The 21,346-nt window shown below is 40.7% G+C and overlaps 1 protein-coding gene across 1 annotated transcript in view; it reads left to right on the forward strand.

Annotated features, from left to right (window-relative positions):
• igdcc3 (immunoglobulin superfamily, DCC subclass, member 3) overlaps positions 1-19,962 on the forward strand; it is a 67,967-nt gene extending 48,005 nt beyond the window's left edge. Inside the window, exons 8-14 of the mRNA XM_074666968.1 lie at positions 6,837-7,084; positions 8,229-8,393; positions 9,000-9,188; positions 9,358-9,462; positions 10,269-10,404; positions 10,510-10,720; positions 12,967-19,962. Of these exons, the coding sequence (XP_074523069.1) occupies positions 6,837-7,084; positions 8,229-8,393; positions 9,000-9,188; positions 9,358-9,462; positions 10,269-10,404; positions 10,510-10,720; positions 12,967-13,092 (1,180 nt within the window). The 3' untranslated portion in view covers positions 13,093-19,962. The remainder of the gene's footprint in view (positions 1-6,836; positions 7,085-8,228; positions 8,394-8,999; positions 9,189-9,357; positions 9,463-10,268; positions 10,405-10,509; positions 10,721-12,966) is intronic.
• Positions 19,963-21,346: the final 1,384 nt, after the last annotated feature.

Raw genomic sequence — 21,346 nt, forward strand, 5'->3', positions numbered from 1 at the left:
ATCAGTCGGAGAGATGGAGCATGGGACTAACAAAGGAGGAAAGGAGAGAGGGAAGAAATAAATGAGAGGCCAGTTGTAGATGTAAAAAAAATAAGAGAAGAAAAATGATTGGGTGGTCAAAAGAGAAATGATGAGTCGGCAGGAAGAACAAATGAGCTGAGAGAGAAAGCAGGTAGTCAGAGCATCACAGCGTTTCCACTTGCCACCATTAGTGAAAGCTATAGACCTGCTGTAATATGGATCTCATGCATCACAAGGCGTGCTCTGTGATTGGTTAAGGAGGCAGGCCTCAGCTTGAGATCTACCATTAGCTAATTAGCCCATAAACTTAGCCAGTTGACCAGGAAATGCAGGCAGCCATCTGAAGAGCAGAATTTCTCTGTGTGCAGCCTCAGACTTAACACTGTGAGGAGTGTAGAGGGAACACATTACAGCATGATCCATTACTACAGTCTGTAGGACCAAATAACCTAATTTTATCTGCACATCTGTCCAAACTAACTCTAAATCTTCCATTTCTATTACCTGCTGCACTAATCATTTCTGAAGATATTAAACCTTTAACCCATAAAGAGTTAAACTCCAACCAGAGCTCATTGTGATTTCTTTCTTCTTTAATCAGTTTAGCTCTAAGTTCATAGAAAACAGAGTGAAATGTTAACCACAGTTTCCAAAAGACTTAAGTTCACGACTTTGTCCAGTCATAACTTTACTGTTATTACTGTTCAGTGAAAACCACCAAATTTTCAAGTCTTAAAATTACCACAATTAGGGATCAGTAAGTCTGTCAAGGTAAAGGAATTGTTCATAGAACTTGTAGAAAATAATTAATATTTAAGAATTGATATTGCAGCAGTAGCAGCTTGAGACCTGTGAATGATAGTAGATATTTGAAATCCGAGCCCCTTGATGGTTTTAAATGGTCTTTGAAGGTGAAGTGATTGCAACTGTTCTTAATGTTGATCTATTTTGAACACTTGATGTGAGGAGGGAAATGGGTTTGATTTGGTGTTAAAATCTTTGTAAACTCATACTTTAATGATGAAATATGAATCGAAATATTTTTTTACTGAGTAGAGCTTAAAAAACAATCACTTTTGGTTGGCAGGATCAGTAATCTAAGAAGAAGAAAATGTAAAAAAAAAAAAAACCACACATTTAAAAGTTCATTAATATGCTATGAATGCTTTCTCACTTTTTTGATAACACAGAATTTACCTTTTCCACAAAATCATAATTTCTTTTTGGAAGTTAGTTTAGGCAGGCTTTGTTGAATCTTTCCATCCACATTTGTTTTCATTATTTGGGCGTCTTATATGAACACTGGAGTGTTTACAATAAAACCACCAACCTCCAAACTGAAAGGTAAGCATAAACTACCGCAGCCTCATATATCTTTAGTTGTATACAAAGGAGAGTCACAGTATGGTGGGTTTCACCTTAGGCCCAAAAAGCTATGTGGTTGAAGTGAAAGAAAGGAAATGAGATGTGAGAAACAATGAAGCATGGGCCACATTTTACCCCCAGAACTGAGCCCAAACAACTGTTACGATATGCAAATGGTATTCAGCAGCTCTAGGGTCCACACTGATGCTGTTCTTACATATACAATAGCCTATCTGATAGAGAAAGTGAATCTACAGTAAGCACAAAATAGCTAGCGGAGAGGTTTTAATTAATGTGTGTAGTGGCTGTGACTCTGTCTGTGAGTATGTGTGCTCGTAAAGATACACACATTCACATGCTGGGGTTTCTCCCCTCAGCCACTTCTCGCGACACTGACCTTCAAAAGCCAATCGGACAAGGGAGGGAAAGGGAATCGATTGTACATTTCATTCACACACACGCATGCACACACATTAATCAAAAAGCAAGCGAGGCCTTATGTGCACAAACAGCCACGTTTTTGTGCACACGCATAATCAAACATGAAAATGTGCAAACGTGTTGCCTGTTCCTCCTCAGCCTCTACATACAAAACACACACAGAGAACACAAAGCTGCGGGAAATGCTGTAAAAGACTAGATGATGTCAGAGAGGAGTTGATTGGCTGTTTGAGAGAACAGACGGTGCCAGGGTTAAAGCTGTCTGTTTGCTCTCTGTCTCTCTCACATCTCATCTGATTTTAATACACACACGCTTCTCACACACAAACATGCACATACATTATTAGTACCTCATTCATTATTGGCCTGTGCTGACCAGGCTCATGTGAAACATGCTTTCATTCACAGTATAGAGAACTTCCAAGCCCTCAGCTTTTGTGTGTTAGGACTGTAACTCTTAAAGTGAAGAAACGGGCATGCTTCAAGTGTGCAGCTCTGTGTTAAAATAAACGGCCAACCAACATCTGAGCGAGCAGCCTGCAACACAAATCTGGTCGTTTCGTCGCAGAATACTTTCAAAGCATTTTTTTCTTTTCTTTCTTCTCCTCTCTTTTTTCCACTTTCTTCACGTAGACCTTCCTTTCTTGTTTGCGGCCCCTCTCAGTGCCCCACATCCCCCCTTTCCTGCCCCCATTACAGCGAGCTGGGGCCTGGGCATTGGCCTTGAACTCTGACCTTGCCTGTAATCAGTCATATCCCAGGGCCCTTCCTTCCTCACAGGCCACAGACAGCTCATCGCTCCTCCCCAGCCCCCCCTCTTTCCCACCTCTTCCTCCTGTTCTCTCTTTGTCCCTATTTTTTTCCCCCCTCTCCCTCTTGCCCGATCCAGAATGGCCACGCAGGCTGCTCGGAGACAACGGAGAGTAAACACAGCCTCTGCAGCCAAACAACGGGCCCAAAGGCTCCCCTGGCAGCTACTCCCGTGGCCCTCGGCCTTATCCATCAATCTGTGAAATGACCTCGAACTGATGAGTAAATGATGGTGTCAACCTGTCAAGACAGGACAGCTTGGCTTTGGAGCTCATGTAAGACGAGCAAACAGCCCAAAATCAGGCCATGTACCTCCCAGACCTCTTCTTCTGTCTTTACTCAAAGTTTCTGTCCTCCCTTTTTCTTCACTCATTGTATGGATCCATGGTGGTCCTGCCCTGCTGCTGCATATCAATGAAGATTGATCTGTTTTAAAACTTGAGACAACAACGATCAAAAAAATGTATAAAAAGAAAAACAGCTGAGATATTTCAAACCTTCCTGGCTGAGATTTTCTGCTTACATCAGTGGATGTTAAGATCTTATCTTCCTCTAGAGGTAAGAGAGCTTTCCAGATAAACCTCTGCAAAAACAACTTTTTTGTACCTGCACTTTTTTTTTATTTCATAAAGCTGGTGTTACTTGACAGTACAAAGGATTTGAATGGATTTATGTAGGTTTTGTCCCTATTGGTCTGTAATAAATTCATTACAGTTGTGATTCAACCTGAAACCAATTCCTCTCACCATCCATCATCCACCAGGTCTTTCCCAGGAAATATCCCTGTACGCGCAGGAATGTGGTTTAAATTTCAGGCTGCAGCAACAGAACAAAGTCATTGAAGTAACGCCCTCCTCAAACAGAGACACGGTGCTCTTTCTTTGCCCGATCATCCCAAGAAAGTATCTATTTTTACCTGATTCGATGCCCAAGAAAACTGAAACACATCTATTTTACTTTTGCGTTTCTTGAAGTGATGATGAAACAGAGTTCAACAACTTTAGCTGAAAATTTCAGCAGAACACTAAAACCAGTGGGATTGTAAGTATGCTGTTATCTTTCACCTGGTGACTGGCAGACGACACCAGCGCGGCTGTATCACTTGAGTGCACCGCACTGCCTCAGTAAACAAGACACAAGTGTCAGAGCATGTATTGAAGACGATGTCACCGGGGATACAGATACACCTCACAGTTTACAAAGACTCATGTGACTGTGTGACTGGTGTTTGTACAATCAACATAATTATTCCACAGTAATGCAATGTCATTATCAGCTAATATAACTTAATAGTAATCTAAAATATGTAGAATAATTCAAGTAAAAATCAAAACAATGCAGTTATTTTTGTCGCACATCACACGGGCTTCACAGATTTTTTTTTTTGACTAAAACTTTAACATACGAACGGTGTACTGCCGTTTCCAGCTGCCTTGAGCTTTATAAGCCACCAGATGTCACTGTGTGTGCTGAGCTTCAAATCATCAAACTGTTTTTGTACAAACTAAGTCCAAAGTCCAAAATATATCATGAAACTACATCTTCAAAATACACCATCACTTTAGGCTAATATTAAGAAGTAAATTAACATGCGTTTTGAAAATAAAGAGCATACATGCAGTTATCCAATCCCATTCCTTTATTCTGTGAGTTAGGAAAGAAGGGTTGAACTTGAAAACCTTCATGTCAGCAGGATCTATCGGCATGTATAAATAAGTGTGTAGGACCATGTCTTGTATGTGACTGGGCAAACATGTGGTTGAACGCTTTTACACTTTGCGGAAACAAGCATGCCATGTGAAATGTCCCTGCCCTCCCCTCTCACACACTCAGGGGGCCCATCCAGGCCCCCTGTGGCATTGGGGGGAGTGCGTCCCTGGGGGCCTCTTTGCTGCGTCTGGTACGGCTGCCTGTCTGCAAACACTCCATCCATCGATGATATGAAAGGCTGTCAGAGACCTGATGGTTGAGTAGCGAGTTGAGGGCTGCCGACTGCTGCCACCTTAGGGGTCAAAGGTGAGATTGGCTCAGAGAGGGTGAAATACAGAGGGCCTCTTTGACCTGATAATTATCCAGATTGAATCCACCTGACAGGCAGGGGAGAATAATAACTCCTCCACCTGGCAGCCCTGTGCTGACCCAGATTAGAAAACGTACAGTAATTGTATCCCTGCACATCAATTTTGAAAAGGAAATGGAATGATTCACTTCCCATCCTGCCCGCTGACCCAGAGGAGTTCTCCGCTGTCCTAACAAATCCATCTGCACGAGCACGAACCACACCAAGGATGCTATGAGGTCAGCGCTGTCTGTCGAGAGCTGAAATGCCACTTTCCTCATGTCCCATTTCACCGGTCCAGAAGGTGACCGTGACAGACCATGTATACCACTCAGGGCTCATGTGGTGTTCTTTCAATAGATTGCATGTTTCTCCTCCTGGGATCATCTTGACATTTCTTAATTAATTTTGATTTAATACACAGAGGATTCTACCTGTCAGTCAAGGAATGATGACAATGTTTGTCAGCCTGACAGCGCCTAACAAACTGAGATTGACAGGTTATCAGAATGCTGTAGGATATGTTGAACTCCTGTGGCATTCGATTTCCCTGTTTAGACGAAAGACACAGCATCACAACCAGCAGCCAAAGGGTTTTTTTCCCTTTATTGGAAAAACGCTTTTGATCTCTTAAAATGCCATTACTAAAGGCTATCTCAAAGAAAAGGGAACGGACAAAGCTTCAGCTCAAGCCTTCCATATTCCCAGGGCAGTCATTATTTGTGTTTGTTCCACTTCTCTCCTCCACATACTTCACCTTAAACACAGCAGGAATTTCCATGGTGCGAGAACAGCATGAAGAAATGTTTGTGCCACGGGGCTTCATTTCCATAGTGCATTCATTTTTTTTTTTTTCATTTTGCCTTTGGACACAGAGATTGTATTAAGTATTCGCTTCTTATAACACCTACTCAACATGCATACGCCATATATACAAAAACAATGCCTTTCTTATATTTCTGGTAAAAAAATAGACCAGGTTGAAGAGGAGAAAAAGAAGAAGATGATTCAGAGGAAAGATGACCGAGTGAAGTTATGGAGGTGAACAGAAAGGAGAGGTGTTTGAAATAGAGGAAGTACGGAGTGAAGTTATTGAGAAAAATGATTTACTTAGTGTGCGGCTTCATGGGTACGTGAGCTCATACTGTGTGTGTGTGTGTGTGTGTGTGTGTGTGTGTGTGTGTGTGTGTGTGTGTGTGTGTGTGTGTGTGTGTGTGTGTGTGTGTGTGTGTGTGTGTGTGTGTGTGTGTGTGTGAAAGATTCAACTGATGCAAAAGAAATGACATTTTTTGAAACTGGGAAATAGATTTCTCTACTCAAAGAGGGAGTGTGTGTGCTCTGCATGAGCGAGGATCCCTCCATACACACACACCCTCCGCATTCATCCTCCAACCTCTGTGTAATATACAGCCCCTTTCTGAAGTGTAGAGGTAATACATCATGTACATTTATTCAGGTATTCAGGGAGACTTTACATCAGCAGTGAAATTTATTGTGCTTTTACTTCTCAGCATCTGAAGCCCACTTTACAATCTGTAAACCTATAACTGGATGCTGCACTGGTAAAAATTAGCTCTGTTGAGAATACAGGATTCTGGGTGTTTGGAAGCAGAATGTTTGAAAAATGTCCAGCTAAATTTATTTTATTTTTTATTATTAATCTAAAGTTTTTTTCCAGTTTAATTCTTTTTACAGTCATCTTTAACATATTAATTAATTTTCACACAGAAGGTTTGTGACACAGCTGAATAGGTATGATAACACATTTTCACAATTGAATTAGTTTCCAGAGTTTTTTTTTTTTTTTTTAATAAATTATCCCCTATAATTAAATGCTGTTACCGCTACCTGTGGTGCTGCAGCATTATAGTGGATTTAAATGGCCATACCTCAGTGGTTACGAGTCTGAGTCTCTTGAAATCTTAAAGATATTTTGCATGAACAAAGCTCCAAAAGGATTAAGATATTTTCTGAGAAACACAATTACAGAGCAGGCTTGAAATGCAAAGTGCTGCTGATATCTCTCCGGTGGCTGACGCTGACATCAAGCCGTGAAATTATTCTGTAATTGTTTCTGACACATAGTTTCATGATGATGTGTGTAAAACCTCATCTTATCTTCTTTTTCCTTCTTCCACAGCACACTGACGATCTACGGTATCAGCCAGGACGACGAGGCGATCTACCAGTGTATTGCAGAAAACAGCGCTGGCTCCACTCAGGCTAGCGCTCGACTCACGGTGCTGTGGGCTGATGGACTGCCCGGGGTGCCCACCCACGTGCAGGCCGAGGCCCTCTCACCCACAACCATACAGGTGTCCTGGAGGGAACCTGATCAGAACACTCAGGACATCATCGGCTATGTGCTTCACATTCGCAGAACCTCAGGTGGGGTTGGGGCTCATTTTCCCACAGTGATTCCATAGAAATGAGTTAAAGTGAAACAGAGTTTTGAAATGTGTTATATTTTTACATGAAATAAGGTATGACAGTCAGGCCATGTTCTTATAAATGGGTATTTCTTTTAACAACTGAAATCAGAGCATCTTAAGTTGTATATCCCAGCCTCTCTGATGCAAACATGGCCCCAAACAGATGATAGTCATCAACTTGTCTAAAATGCAGAGTGCATCAAATCAATTTTAAATATTTCTTTTTGAGTCTCTTCTTTTACATTTACACTTTATTTTTTTGTAAGGTAATTGTGCATTTGAACAAAAGGTAGATATCTACTAGAATTCAAAGACCAACCTTCCTAACCAACAGCTATGAATGTGTTAATTGCTATTGAACAGGTCTCCAGTGTCAAGGAAGATATAGTAAGGATGAGTCGAGAAGCTTGTACATTCAGATTTTCCTACCTCGGGATTCATATCTGTGAATGTGATACTCCCAGTGTGATCATCCATGCTTATGTGCGTCCTTGTTTACGCACATGCAGTATGTTTTTATGGCTTTTGGCAAGTGTATGTGTGGGTGTGTTTTGTGTGTGTGTGGTAAGAGTCTCATGGAGCCAGCTGCTGGCTCTCCTCAGTACTTCTATTGGATGGATAATTAAGGGCCCCAGGGGCCAACCAATAGGATCTGTTGTAATTACAGTTCCAGGATGGCATGGACTGATGGGTTGGGGGCGGAGGTAGATAGTGGCTATGGTTGGTTGTCTCTGGATTAAGAGCAATAAAATGCTTTAACACATCCTTTATAACTCCCACTTCTACCTCTTCCATTTCCTCACCCCACCCCTTCAATTCGGCCAACCATTGACATTCAAGCTCCCGGGGCCAAAGTTGATTAGCTATTACCTAACAGGGCTGCCCTGATAAACCAGAGAAATTGGCAATAACCATAAAATCATGGCCAAAATAGATTGTATTTATTATGTCCTCTTTTGATTTTATTGTCCATCCCTTTGATGCAGTTTTCTTATCCTTCCCTTTCTATTTTCCTCTCATTTATCTCTCCTCTGCCTGCCTACCTTTATTTTTCTACCACCGCCTCCTCTTTCTCTGTTCCTCCATCATTCCCTCCTCAGACCCAGTGGAGATGGAGTACGAGGAGGCTGTCAGCAAGGTGACGCTGCAGCAGATCATCAGGGACCTGGAGCCCTCCACTAGCTACACATTCTACGTCAAGGCCTACACATCCCATGGGGCTAGCAAACCATCGGACAGCGCAACCGAGAGCACTCATGGGGAGGGTGAGCTGATGGAGCACACACACTTTTACCCATGAGGATAGCTTTTACCTGCATTAAACCTGCAAAGAGGCAACAGAGCAGCTTATTTGGTTTCTGTGAAAAACACATGATTATGAGCTTAAGATATGAGATAAAAGGTGGAAAGCTTGCAAATTTATTCAGATCTGTATGTAATTAATACCTGTATTTTTTTTATTTTGTTTTGTTTTGTTTACCTGAGTTCAGCCTGGTTTTAAACTGGTCATATAAAATCATGGTTTAAGGTCAGTTTATTTTGACTCTGTATGGAAGTACCTAATGATTTAGATTTATTATGATAGGTCCCTTTAAATTAATTATCCTGTTAACATTTTGCATCTTCCTGCTGGTGTAATCACATTTTTTTGCTTTAAACCAGTCCACACGAGATGTCTGATATCATACTCTGAAGTGACAGAATAAAAGCTTCTGCATAAGCTGTTAGTTTTTATTAATAATAATAATAATAATAATAATAATAATAATAATAATAATAATAATAATACATTTTATTTGAATGGCACCTTTTAGGACACTCGCATTTTTGTTGTTGTCCCACTTTTGTTCAAAGTCAATGTTGTGTTGCAGTTCCAGCTCCTCCTTCCCTCTACACAAAAGTTGTGAACGGCAGCGCTGTACAAGCAACGTGGGAACCTTCCTCCAAGATGGGCCAACATCAGGGCTTCAGACTGTTTTACAGACGGGCTCACACACCTCTGTTTACTGGTCCCATTGACTTCCCACGCAATGTGACCCAGTATAACATCACTCAGCTAGGTGAGACTTGAAGTTTTACAGGACTCCGAATAAAATCACTGAATGAATCAATGAAACAAATAAAAAGGGGCTGAAATTAGCAACAGTCTGACAAAATGTATAAATATAAGCCCACTTTATGAAACCCTGTGTGCCTCATCCACACATATCCTTCTGTCTTTTTGTCTAGATCCTTCCCTGGTCTATGAGATAAAACTGATTGCATACAACCAACATGGAGACGGCAATGCCACTGTGCGATTTGTTTCTCTCCGAGAGGCTGTGGAGAAATCAGGTGACTATCTGTCAAACCTAAAGACAGCTACATACAGCCACACACTGCCACACAGCACCGTTCATTAAAATTCTATGCGTCTCACAGAGTCACTCATGTCACTTTAGCTGCGTTTCCACCAAGCAGTACGGGTCGGTTCAGTACGGTTTGGGACGGTTTGGGACAGTAAAGTCTCATCCCGTTTGCGTTTCCACAGCAAACTGTTCCCTCTCGTGGTGGGCGGTGTGTAAGCCGCATGCCGGAAGCCACAGCTGGTAAACAATAGCGCGACGCCGTAGCAGCTTACCCCGCGATTAAATCCAACAAAGAAGAAAACGCGACACAGTAAACAAAGAGCACGGATAGAAGACATGCAGCATTTCGTCCTCTCTATGATTTTCATGTAACTCTCTGTTACAAAGTGCAATCAAGCTTTGTTTCAGAGAAGTCTGTGTGCTGCCAGGAGAAATGCAGCCGCTGTCGGGGTGAGTGACGATTCTTTTGACCAATCAACCGTCTGCAGTGTGTTGCTCCACCTCCCGAGAGCGGATCGGTTCAGTCTGGCACCCATACGAAAGGGTCCCAAAAAAGTGGGACGGCTCGTCTCTGTTTTTAGGGATCCGTCCCGGGATGAGTCTGTGGAAACGCCGCTTAAAGCGCACCGTACCGAGACGAACCGACCCGGACTGCTTGGTGGAAACGCGGCTTTTGTGTTAGGAGCAAAGTCAGGCTGATAGTTCATGTCTCTGACACACTTTGTCAAAGAAACACACACGTGAACATCGCTCTGACACAGCTCTGTGTCTTCATGGACTTTTTCTCCTCAGTGTTAGACATCCCGTGTGATTGTGCAAAAGATGAACAGAGCAAAACTTCCACAACGGGCATAATTATTGGAATTCACATCGGAGTCACCTGCATCATCTTCTGCGTGCTCTTCCTCGCCTTCAGCTATCGCGGCAGGTCTGTGAAAACAAAAGAAATAACATGCCAATAATCATTGTAATTCTTTAATGTGTGTGCAGCTGACAAGTGTCCTGCGGGTGTGTGTGTTCATGTAATCTCTAGGCTAATGATGTGTAAGACGGTTCAGGCCACCCCTCAGGCAGGGCACAGCAACGTGCTGGAATCCTCTTCCTCTTCCCAGGGGGCTACTGGGCTGAACGGAGCTGCCAGGAGAGAGATGGAGGTCAATGGCGGCACAGCGGGAAAGAAAGTAGTCGACAGCAATGAGCTTGAGAGACTTTTCACTCGACCAAACACACAAGACACACGTATGGTGAGTGACAGCGAGTTATAAGGAGAAGTTAAGAGTTTCCTAACCCATTCAGGGCTTTTGTTACATTTTCTCACACAAAAGAACAACATGGTTTGAGACCCGTTTTGCAGCCTCTGGTTCTGTCCATGCTGGTCAAAATTTCAATATCAACTATTTGCCTAAAACATTGACAGCACTCAGAAGCAATTTAAGTAAGTGTAATGTTATCATAGTAGATATTACTAATGCAGGAGTTTTAAAAACCTAAGCTTTTTGACTATTTTTCTGCAAGAAGCATTGTAAAAACGTGAAAAAGGAACTAAGAAAGCTGTTTTTGTGGTACTCTAATACAGGTGCATCACAGTCAATAAGAGTACTGTGAAAAGGTAATTTATTTTAATAGTTCAACTCAAAAGGTGAAACTTAAAGATTAACTATCTGGAAAAACCTGCAAAGATGTCCTGAGCCTTTAAATGGTCTCTTGGTGTGGTTCAGTGGGCAACACAGTGATTAGGCAAACTGCTGACTGGACAGATTTCCAGAATACAGACATGTTCACCCTCTACATGCACTGTAAAAAGTAATTTTGCACATTTGTTGCTCTGACATATTTTTTTAAGTCTGTATGGCACAGACTACTGAAGTTGCTGTGATAAAACATAATTTCAAGTTGGCATCATCTCAACTACAAAATATGTTACAACTTAAAAATCCATGTCCACATAAATCAGAAATGCATGTCAACTTGACAATAAAGGTATTTGGGTGAGAGTGGGAATTAAACACACCTACGTCATCACATTTCTGTTACGTTTAAATACAGCACTGTAAAAAATTACACTTGTTGTCATGGCTTTTTGTAACCATGAGTGAGGAGAAAACAGTGGATATTAGACCCTGCTGTACACTGATATGTTACACTGTGAGGGGGGGCCACAGGCTGCCTGTGTTCCACTACACGGACCTGCTGTCTGTGTTCTGCTGCACGGACCCATGTACTCAACATTTTTTACAGTGCATTTAGTGTTTAAGCTAATACATGAGATGTGTTGATGCATTAGATTTAGGACAGATGAGACAGCAGGTCATTGCCATGGAGCATAAACAGCTGGTCTGTGCCATGCAGAACACAGACAGTCTGTGCTCTTTCAGTCTGTGCAACATCTCAATGTACAGCAGGGTCTTGTATCCATCTATCTTGTTTCCTCCTCACTCATGGTTACAAAATGCCATCACAACAAAAATGACTCTGCTGTAAGTTCAACCAACAGCTTTTGTAGTTCTCTTGACCTCTTTTTTTAGGTCAAATTATTGGACACTTCATGTGGAATTAAATTAACTCAGTCAAAGTAACAAGATGACTTGAGTGAGTTAAGTTGAATCAACAATTTTTTTACAGTGTGGAGGGTACACCACAAAAGGTATTTGCCAAAGAGGCAGGCTGCACACAAAGAGCTATGTTCAAGCATTTTACCAAATGTTGAGTGGGAGAAAAAAGTCTGGCAGGAAAAGATAACCATAGCCTTGAGAAAGCATAGCCCATTCAAGAATTTGGCAAAACATCTCACACAAGGGGTAGACTGTGCCACCACACGGATGAATCAATGAATTTGGCTACGACTGTCACCCTGCTTAAGTCGAGCCACTACTGAACCAGAGACATCAGCAGAGGTGTCTTACTTGGACTTCAGAGAAAAAGAACTTGACCACTGCCCTGAGCCCTCCATGCTTCCTTCTGCTGACAAGCTTTATGGAAATGCTGACTTCATTTTCTAGCAGGACTTGTCCACACTGCCAAAAGAACCAAAAGATTGTTAATGACCATGATACTACTGTGTTTGATTGGCCAGCAAACTCGCTTGACCTGAACCCCATTGAAAGATATTGTCAAGAGAAAGACACAAGATCCAGGAACGCAGGCTTCGTAAGGGCTGCTATCAAGGCAACCTGGACTTTTATAACACCTCAGCAGTGCCACAGGCTGATTGATCTACATCTCATTGATGAAGTAATTCTGTGTTGTATTAATTCTGTAATTCTTGAAAAAGAAGTAATTCAAATTTGAACTCTGAACAAAACAGCCAAAGCAGAAATTATGAAACAAGATAAAACATCCTGTGGTTGTGTAGGCAGAAGATGCAGCTTTTAACGCCCACTTTGGCTTCTGCTTGGTTTCCCGATCTATATTCCAGCATAATGTTGCACAGGAAATGATTATTAAAGCTTCTCATGAACTTTCTGTTTAACTAACTGTTCTTTGTTTATAGTCCGACTCCTACGCGCTGAATGACACCCAGCTGTCCACAATACCGCTGGACGAGTTCGGGTTGGAGCGGGAAACAGAGTTCCAGGAGCCTCCTGCAGCAGGAACGAGTCGGCAGGACCAAGGCTGAACACGTATGAAGGCCAATTCACACGACACTGTCCAAGGTGTCCACTTAGACTCTTCTCTCACTCAGGTTGACAAGTTTTTCTTTCAAAGTAGTTGTTTTTTTTTTGCAAAGACATTTTTTATTGGTAAGTTAAGATTATGTAGACGATTTAGGACTGTATATCAGAGTTTTTTTTTTTTTTGGCCTAGCGTTTCGAGAACTCTCCTGTGATGGACAGCTGTTTGGAGCCCCGCAGGCCGGTTTTATGATCTTTATTTGTACAATTTGGTTTAATTTTCTGGTGTTGGGCAGCACACAGAATAGAGGCCCCAGAATGTCCTTGTTATACAATGATGATTTTATTTTTAAGTTTAAAAATATATATACATATATATCTTTATTACCTATATGTCAAAGTGGATTTAAGTTATTGGTCTTATCTCTACATTTCTGTGGATGTCAAAGACTCCTGCTGCCTCCTCTCACCTACCAATGATTCCGCCTCCTCGCTTACAGAAGACCTCAGCCTTTGTCCAGGGATTGGATCAATTCTGCCTCAGGACACGGTTTCGGTGATATCAACATGTTTTTTATGATTTCTAGGCCTTCATACAGGCACCAGCCTTGGCTGTGTGAACCTTTCGACTCAACAAAAACCTACCTCAGCCGGAATGAATGTGTTACGGGAAGCTTTTAGGGACATAACCTTCCCCAGTTCTCACAATTTACTTCTTTACATGCCGAGGAAGTGAAGATTACAAGATCAGGTGCCGCACTACCTCAGATGTCAAAATCGTCCCTTCTTCTCTTTCTTGGTAAAGGGAAAAAAAAAAGAGTATCCAACATAAAGCACTTCCAAATGCTGAAGTTAATGTTCTACCTCAAGATAACAAAGTTAATGTTGTCGCTGTTGTTGTTGTTGTTTGTCTGTTTGTTGCATAATGAAAAACCCTCTTTTCTCCCTCTGTGAAACCCTGGCTTTTTCTGTTGATGAGTCTGTTATTTGTAGATACAATGTCAGTACCTCATGCAAGTTGACAGACTAATAACACTGTTGTATAAATTACAGTATATCAGAAAAAATTGGGATTGTGCTGTTCCATTATAAGCTTTTTTTTTTTACATTTTATATATCACTCAAATGATGTTTGTTTTTTTGAAGTAGTTGCTTCATTTGAGAGAAGTCTGTTAGAAATACACTGCTTTGCTATCTAATCTGGGAGAGTGAGATCAACAACTTTTAATTGGACACAAGGCAACATAATGTCATACACAGGAAGCATGTATGTGACGAAAATGAGTGCTGTGGATGGATTCTGTCTGTGAGATGATCGGTTTCATTGACTGAGTGAATGTGTTCATGTATTTGATGTAAATTAAGCACAAATCTGACCATAATATTCCAAATTATTCCTTAGGAACAGTCTGACATTTTTTGGAAATGTGGGTTGTGGTGTTCATGTTGCACATTACTTCAAGTTAGTTGTGCCCCCCTTTTTAGATAATTTCTGGCTAAGCTAAGCTAATTGATGTTAAAAATGCTGGTTCTTTGACACTGATATCTGAAGTATTACAGCTGAAAACAGGGAAATCAGCAAAGGTCTCAACATCTACATACCAGCAACTTTTAATGATATAAATTATATCCAGTTATTGTTTATTCTGCAAAGAAACTAAAGTGTAAAACTTTCTGCACCATTAAATGGGGAGTTAATTTTACACTTAGCTGTTGCAGCAAGCTTCTTAAGTCCCTGATCAGATACAAGCGAGGCACCCACCTCCAAACTTTTTGACTTGGAATTACAAGCATATTTCCCTGAATGCTCAGCTCTTCTTTGTCTTCAAAGTGGCAGCAGTGTATTTCTGACTTCACTCCGGATATTACTGCGATGCTCTTAACAGTGTTTATTTCTTGTTACATTGCTTGGCTCCTTTTAAAAAGTTTTAGCCTTTAGACATCTGGTGTCCAGGAGACATGACTGTCGCCTCTTTTAACCACAGTCAAAACCACAGTTGCTGCTCAGCCTTCTCCCTCCTGTCAACACTGACTAGTTAAGGTGCTTCAGGAACACCTTGTTTGAAAAAATGCTGGGTGCTGACAGGCACACACAGAGAGCTGGTTGAGGGAGACAGACGGTCATTGGGTGGCTCTACGATTGCAGGGCTCTCCTCTCTAGCTCTCTGCCCTGTGCTGTCACATACTGTGATGCATTGTTATGGTTACCTACCTCAACTCTATATCTGGCCTTTTTCTCAGGTCTTAACGAAGGAAACAGACAGATTATAACATATGGCTTACAGGAGTATACTCGCATATACGTATATATCTATATATAAATGTATATAATGCAATTCACAGACATGCTGGACAGAAACAAACACTAATATGGAGGGAGAACTTTTAAGGACCTTTATCCCGTGCACTAACTATTAAAACGGCTCATGGATAGTTTTTAGTGGATGTGTTACTTTCGTCAGATTTGTTCTCATATCACAAACTTTTTCAAGTGTCACAGTGTTTGAATTTTGTCCTCTTATTTGTTAAGTGTAGTGAACTGATAAAAGAAAAGTGGGTGACATGTACAACCCTGAAACACACACACACACACACACACACACACACACATATATAAACATTCAGTGATGGTTATTTCATGGCTCCAGAATATGCTGATTTTATGTGAATTACCCAGATTGTTTTCATGAGCAGCCGCCCAGGGGAAAACCTCTATATTGTATTTCCAGATCATTGGTGCTTAGATTTTGCAACACTTACAACCTCCTCTGTTTGGAAAGGCCAGCACAAAAACAAGAACAAATTCACCTGAGCTCCTTGCTCTGTTTTTCCTCTCCTGAAAAGCTGATGTAATATATACTGCACAAACACTTACTTTTTTGGATCAGTGAAGCAGTATCATTTTTCAAACATCAACATAATCACACAAAAGGGTTTTACATGTCACCATAACAAATCCATAATACACAGTTTCCCTTCAGTGATTATCTAAGGTACTGTAACTTAAAGCCTTTTTTTATTATTTTCCTTTATGCATCCATTTCTTTTATTAAATTGTATGTTCTGGTGTTGATATCATGTATAAGTGTTGGAAAACAATAACGGTACCTGTCACAGCAGAACAATTGCTCATCCTCGATATCTCCTGCTTGCATATTTATAAATAACCAATGTGATATCTTCTCTCAGTGCTGCTGCGGCTGTAATCAGTGTTTTTACCTCTGATGTTCTGAGTAATTTCACTGGGGAAACAGGTCGTGTTTTCCTTCCTTCCTTCCTTCCTTCCTTCCTTCCTTCCTTCCTTCCTTCCTTCCTTCCTTCCTTCCTTCCTTCCTTCCTTTGTCCATGGTGTAATTTAGGGTTAATTGCCTCCTGCAGGAAATTGCCCACACTTCACCTGTGAATGTGTCAGGTTTTAGTGCCATGCTGTTTAACCTGATTCACTGGGAGTGTGGCGCAGTGATGGATCATGTTTACGTGATTATACTTTGACAGGTCAGGTTGTCACGTCGTGCTGTTTAATATCGAAACTTGTGTGCTTCAACAAAGCCCTCAAAGCTGTTTTCACTCACTGTCTGGTGCTAAGGAAGATTCCAGATGATTCCTTTGTGGTCACGGCCGGTAAAAAAGAGGCCTTTGTGTTGTATAGTTAGCAGCCCTGGGAAGTGCTATGTCACCAAACTCAGCTCCTGTCAGTAAGCCAGCCTCCTTTGTTCCTTTTTCAAGATTCCTGACCTTCAGACAGGGAGAGTGTGTGCTCAGGGACTTGCTGATCCTCGTCTTTTGTATGTATCAACAGGCCACACTCGGCCTTCTGTATGTCAATGCCGTCTTTCAGTTTTGCTTTGTGCCAAGTTTAGGCAGATTTGCTGGCAGGGATGCCTTCTTTGTCATTTCAGGAGGAGAGAAAGTTCTGGCATGATATAAAAACGATGACCACTTTTCTGGAAACACAAAAGGGAGATTTCTTCGGAAGGAGTTAAACTGCATCTGCAGTCGAACATGAAACGGTTTTCAAAATATGCATCAAATGAATTTAAAGAGAAATTCATTGTTTTGATTTTTATTGAATGAGAAAGATTTGATTTATTGATCACAAAATTGCCAGGACAGCAACCTGAAACAGAACTGAAAGCTTGTTTTTCATGTTTAAGAGTGATAAGAAAAAATGATTTAAAGCTTTAAAGATATTATAGTTTGGACCTTGACTATTTTATAAACTAATCTGAAAAACAGATTTAAAAAGTTAGCTTTTAAAAATGAGAGGTTTACAACTTTTCCAAATCTAGATGTTTTAAAAACCAGAAAAGAGTCAATAAACTGAGAAATTTTGGCCTGACTGCTTCAGACTGAAATGAATCATCATTGCAGCTGTAAGCAGACACAACCCACTTGGTTCCCTCAAACTTCACAAAGACGGCATCCTTCAGTGAGCATGTGCTGGATTTATTTCACATTTTATGGTGCCAGTTGAGGCTCCAGCTGTGTAAACAAACCATATTTCTGTGCAGTCATCTATCTTCTTATGCACTAAATGAACACAGGTAACCAGATACAGTCAGGGCGGCAAGATAAGCTAGAAATCATTCTATCACTGTACACTATTCAAAGGTACAATGTGGTATCTCAGACTCTGGCTTCTCCAAAGTCCACAGCCTGATTCCTCATCCTGAAGTCTCATCTAAACTATGTGGTGTTAATGACTGTGGCACCAAATACTCCTCTGATATGATTGTGAAATGATTACACTTCTGATGCATTTATCTCTGTGGTGTTCCGCTTTGAGACGGCTGTACATGTCAAAAAAAGCTGAGTTTAGTCAAATGGTGACTTAATGTAATTGTACTTAAATGTTTGAGATCAGTATTATATTTTATCTATCTCTCTGTCGACGAAGCAGATTGAATCCATGTGTTTAATGGCAGTAGGCAGTGTAGATCTGCATGAGCAACAAAAAGTGTTAGTTACTCCCTAATGAACTTGTGATGGTAACACTGTGATATTTAGCCGACTAATGGCAAAATAATGTTGTGATCTCAATATGGTGCTATTGATGGTCCTGTCTCACACTGTCGGTCAATCTGTTTTGATGGTGTGAATCGATTGAAATAGGTCAAGAGACCCTCTTCACTATTGACCAATAGGATGCTGTCCTGCCCTTGCTGATGTCTGATGATGATCACGTCATCTTCATCCTGTTTTCATCCTCACATGGGCGGGTCAGGGTGAGGTCCTGTCAGTCCTGCTACCTTTAAACTTGTATGCATCTTCCCTCACAAACCGTCTTTGCTTGAGGAGAATGTCCTGTATTGATGTTGTTATCACACGCTGCAGCTGTATGATCTGCAGATGTGATCGGCCTCCCCTCACCCGTTCTGTCGTTGGCATCAAACATGGAGGTCGATTACAGCTTCTTAGTACCTTTTTTGGCTAAATCTTCCCATAAAGAGCACCAAGTAGCAGATTAGCTTTGTTTCTGTGTTTATGAGCCTCAGCTTCAGCCCAGTTACCCTGCAGACAAAGAGTTTGAAGTCCTAAAGGGAAATTACAAAGTGTTTTCATGTCAAACTTTGTCAGTGGCAGAGTATTTTTTTTTCCCTCTCTTACCTGATGTTACTGGTTCACATTAAGAATTTCACCCATGTATTAGATACATGACCTTAAGTAGGATCAGCTATCATAATCTTTTTGTTGTTGTTGTTGTTATAATTTAAACAGGCAACACCTTATCCCTATTGCATCTATTGTTTGCAATGTAAGGATGCACTTATTGGCTTTTGCTTCTGATATTTCAAAACAGGATCTTGCTCTGTTCTCAGTCTGAGATGGTTAAGGCCTTCTAGCTCATCAGGCTGCTCCTACATCCATGCCTAATAACTGTTATTGTTTCCTAACTTTCAAGACCAGACTTTTTTTTCTTGACAGGCAGAAATTAAGTTTTTTTCAGAATCTCTTATTTAACACTGTTTGGAGGAAACAACACTTCTATGTAACAAAAACTACATGTCACAGTGCTTTGGGGGTATTAAACAGATGACAAACTTGTGCAAAGCAACTCTTCAGTCCCAATGTGTCTGTAGACATCAAAAGCCCACATAAAACTGTAAATATATTATAAAGAACAATTGTACTTTGTCTTGTGTTTTGAATAATTTAAAGTTAAACACAGATTTTTATCTTGAATGCTTTCTCAGTTTATGGTTTAAATTTTGGTAGAAATCCAACCATCACAAAAGGCAAAAGAGGGGAAATACTGTCAGCCACTTAAACTTCAGGAAAGTCACTTTAACTGAACAGACCATTCTTTAAAAAAAAGAGTCAAACATCTTGGAAATCTATGCAGTTCTATTTATTTTTCTAAACCTGCAGGGTTCAAACATGGTGCCAACCTGAAACCAAAAACTTTATGCATAACCAGACGTGAAACTACTTTAGTGTCACAAACAAGCCTCATATGTAGTGTTAACTCCTTTTGACTGATGAATCGATCCAGCATTTGGATGGACTAGAGGGAGCTCAGTTCTGTAAAGTCATCCCATGATCTGTCCGTCTTCCTGTCTGCCTGCTCGTCTGTCTTGTTGTCTGTCTGTCTGTCTCCTCCCACAGTTGAATTCAGGTCAATATGAGATGATTTAAATAAGCGTTCTCAGAGCATTGTCAGGGATCACTTCTCTATGTTTCCTCAAAGCTGTGTTTTACACTCTCTTTAGACCAAGGTGTCAAATTACAAATCTGTACACACATCTACATATACAGTGTGTACTGTATGTGTGTCCGCGTTTGTGTGTGTGTGCGCGCGTGTGTATGAATTAAAAGGCAAAATAGACCATTTTATGTGGTTTGTATTGTTTTAGGGTTTGTTGTGCAAAACTGAAGAAAAACATTAACAGTGATAATAAACTAGTTCTAGTTCAAAGAAATCTGGAGACTGTCTTTATTTTGTGCGTGTGTGTGTGTGTGAGAGAGAGAGAGAGAGAGAGAAAGCTTTGGGATAAAAATCCTAATTTATAGCACACAGGAGCGTTTGCTCACCAGCTTCCTGTGGTCCACTGAGATGCAGCAGATCAATCTGATGAAGGCTTCTCCTCTTCCTCCTGACTTTCTCGTCCTGTTCTTCTGTTCAGCACATTAACTCATGGCCCGCTGGACAGACAAAGAGTATTGAGCACAAGGCCCACAGCTTCTGGTCGATGAGGGTTGGTGCCGGACTTCTAATCACCGTGAATCCAAACGCTTGATTGAACTTCAAGACAAAGAGAGAGACCGATATGGATCAACCTCCTCTTTCACCTGTCTGTCCCCATGTCTGGCTCTCTGTCTCCCCTCTTTCTCCCTGTTCAAAACAACATTTTCAGGACTCAGAGTGATTAGGTTAAGTATTGATGTGTTGCTACATCAAATTATAAACTTTGAAAGAACAACAGAGCTTTGTAAAATTGGATTTGTTAACATTAGTTAACTTACAAAAGATGTTCAGACATGTGGTCCATCGTTACTCCTCAAACAAGTCAGAATTTTTGATTTTTTTACTCTTTGCCTTGAAAAAAAACGTGAATCATTCCCCAATAATAATAATATTAAATCCTGTTCATAGTCATATTATCTTGGTTGCAGAGTTTCTCTACTGAAAACATAGCTGCCGTGAGTGCAAATTTTTATGTAAATTAAAATTATCCAAAGAGAAAACTTCTTATTCTTTCTAACTTCTCACTGCCAAATATAACAGTAGAGTTGTAAACATATGCTTCTTTTTGGTTGATCTCATTTTACTCTTGAGGCATTAGAGTAACACATTATTTTGAAAAAAAAGTTAAAAACTACAGACTCAAAAGTCCTTATTGCAGCAGTTGCTGGCTTAGGACCTTGGCCATTTGCTGCATGTTTTCCCTCAATCTCTGCTGCTTAAATTTCTTGTCTTGCTTTCTTGTCCAATAAAGACAAAAATGTCCCCCCAAAAAACAACTTAAATCTAACAAAAATGGAAAACCCTTCATGGTTCTATTTACACTAAATCTACAGTGACGATTATTAGTCTGAAGCTCATTTTTTATACCTTTATTCTAAAATGGTTCTTTGTTTTTTTCCCTCTTCCTTTCTTTTACTATCCTTTTTCATTTCATCTTTAGAGGGATGGGGGATGCTAGGCTTTATTTAAGAGGACAGTTTGGGAGAGAGTTGGAGAATGGTGTGTCAAACCATGTTGGTATCAGAAATCAATCTTACAACAAGTGTGACGACTGTAGTTCACAACTTACAATT

Source organism: Halichoeres trimaculatus, unplaced genomic scaffold (assembly GCF_033239565.1).
Source record: "Halichoeres trimaculatus isolate MK-OKI-2021-1 unplaced genomic scaffold, fHalTri1.1 fHalTri1_scaffold_3, whole genome shotgun sequence".
In the NCBI taxonomy this organism is placed as follows: domain Eukaryota; kingdom Metazoa; phylum Chordata; class Actinopteri; order Labriformes; family Labridae; genus Halichoeres; species Halichoeres trimaculatus.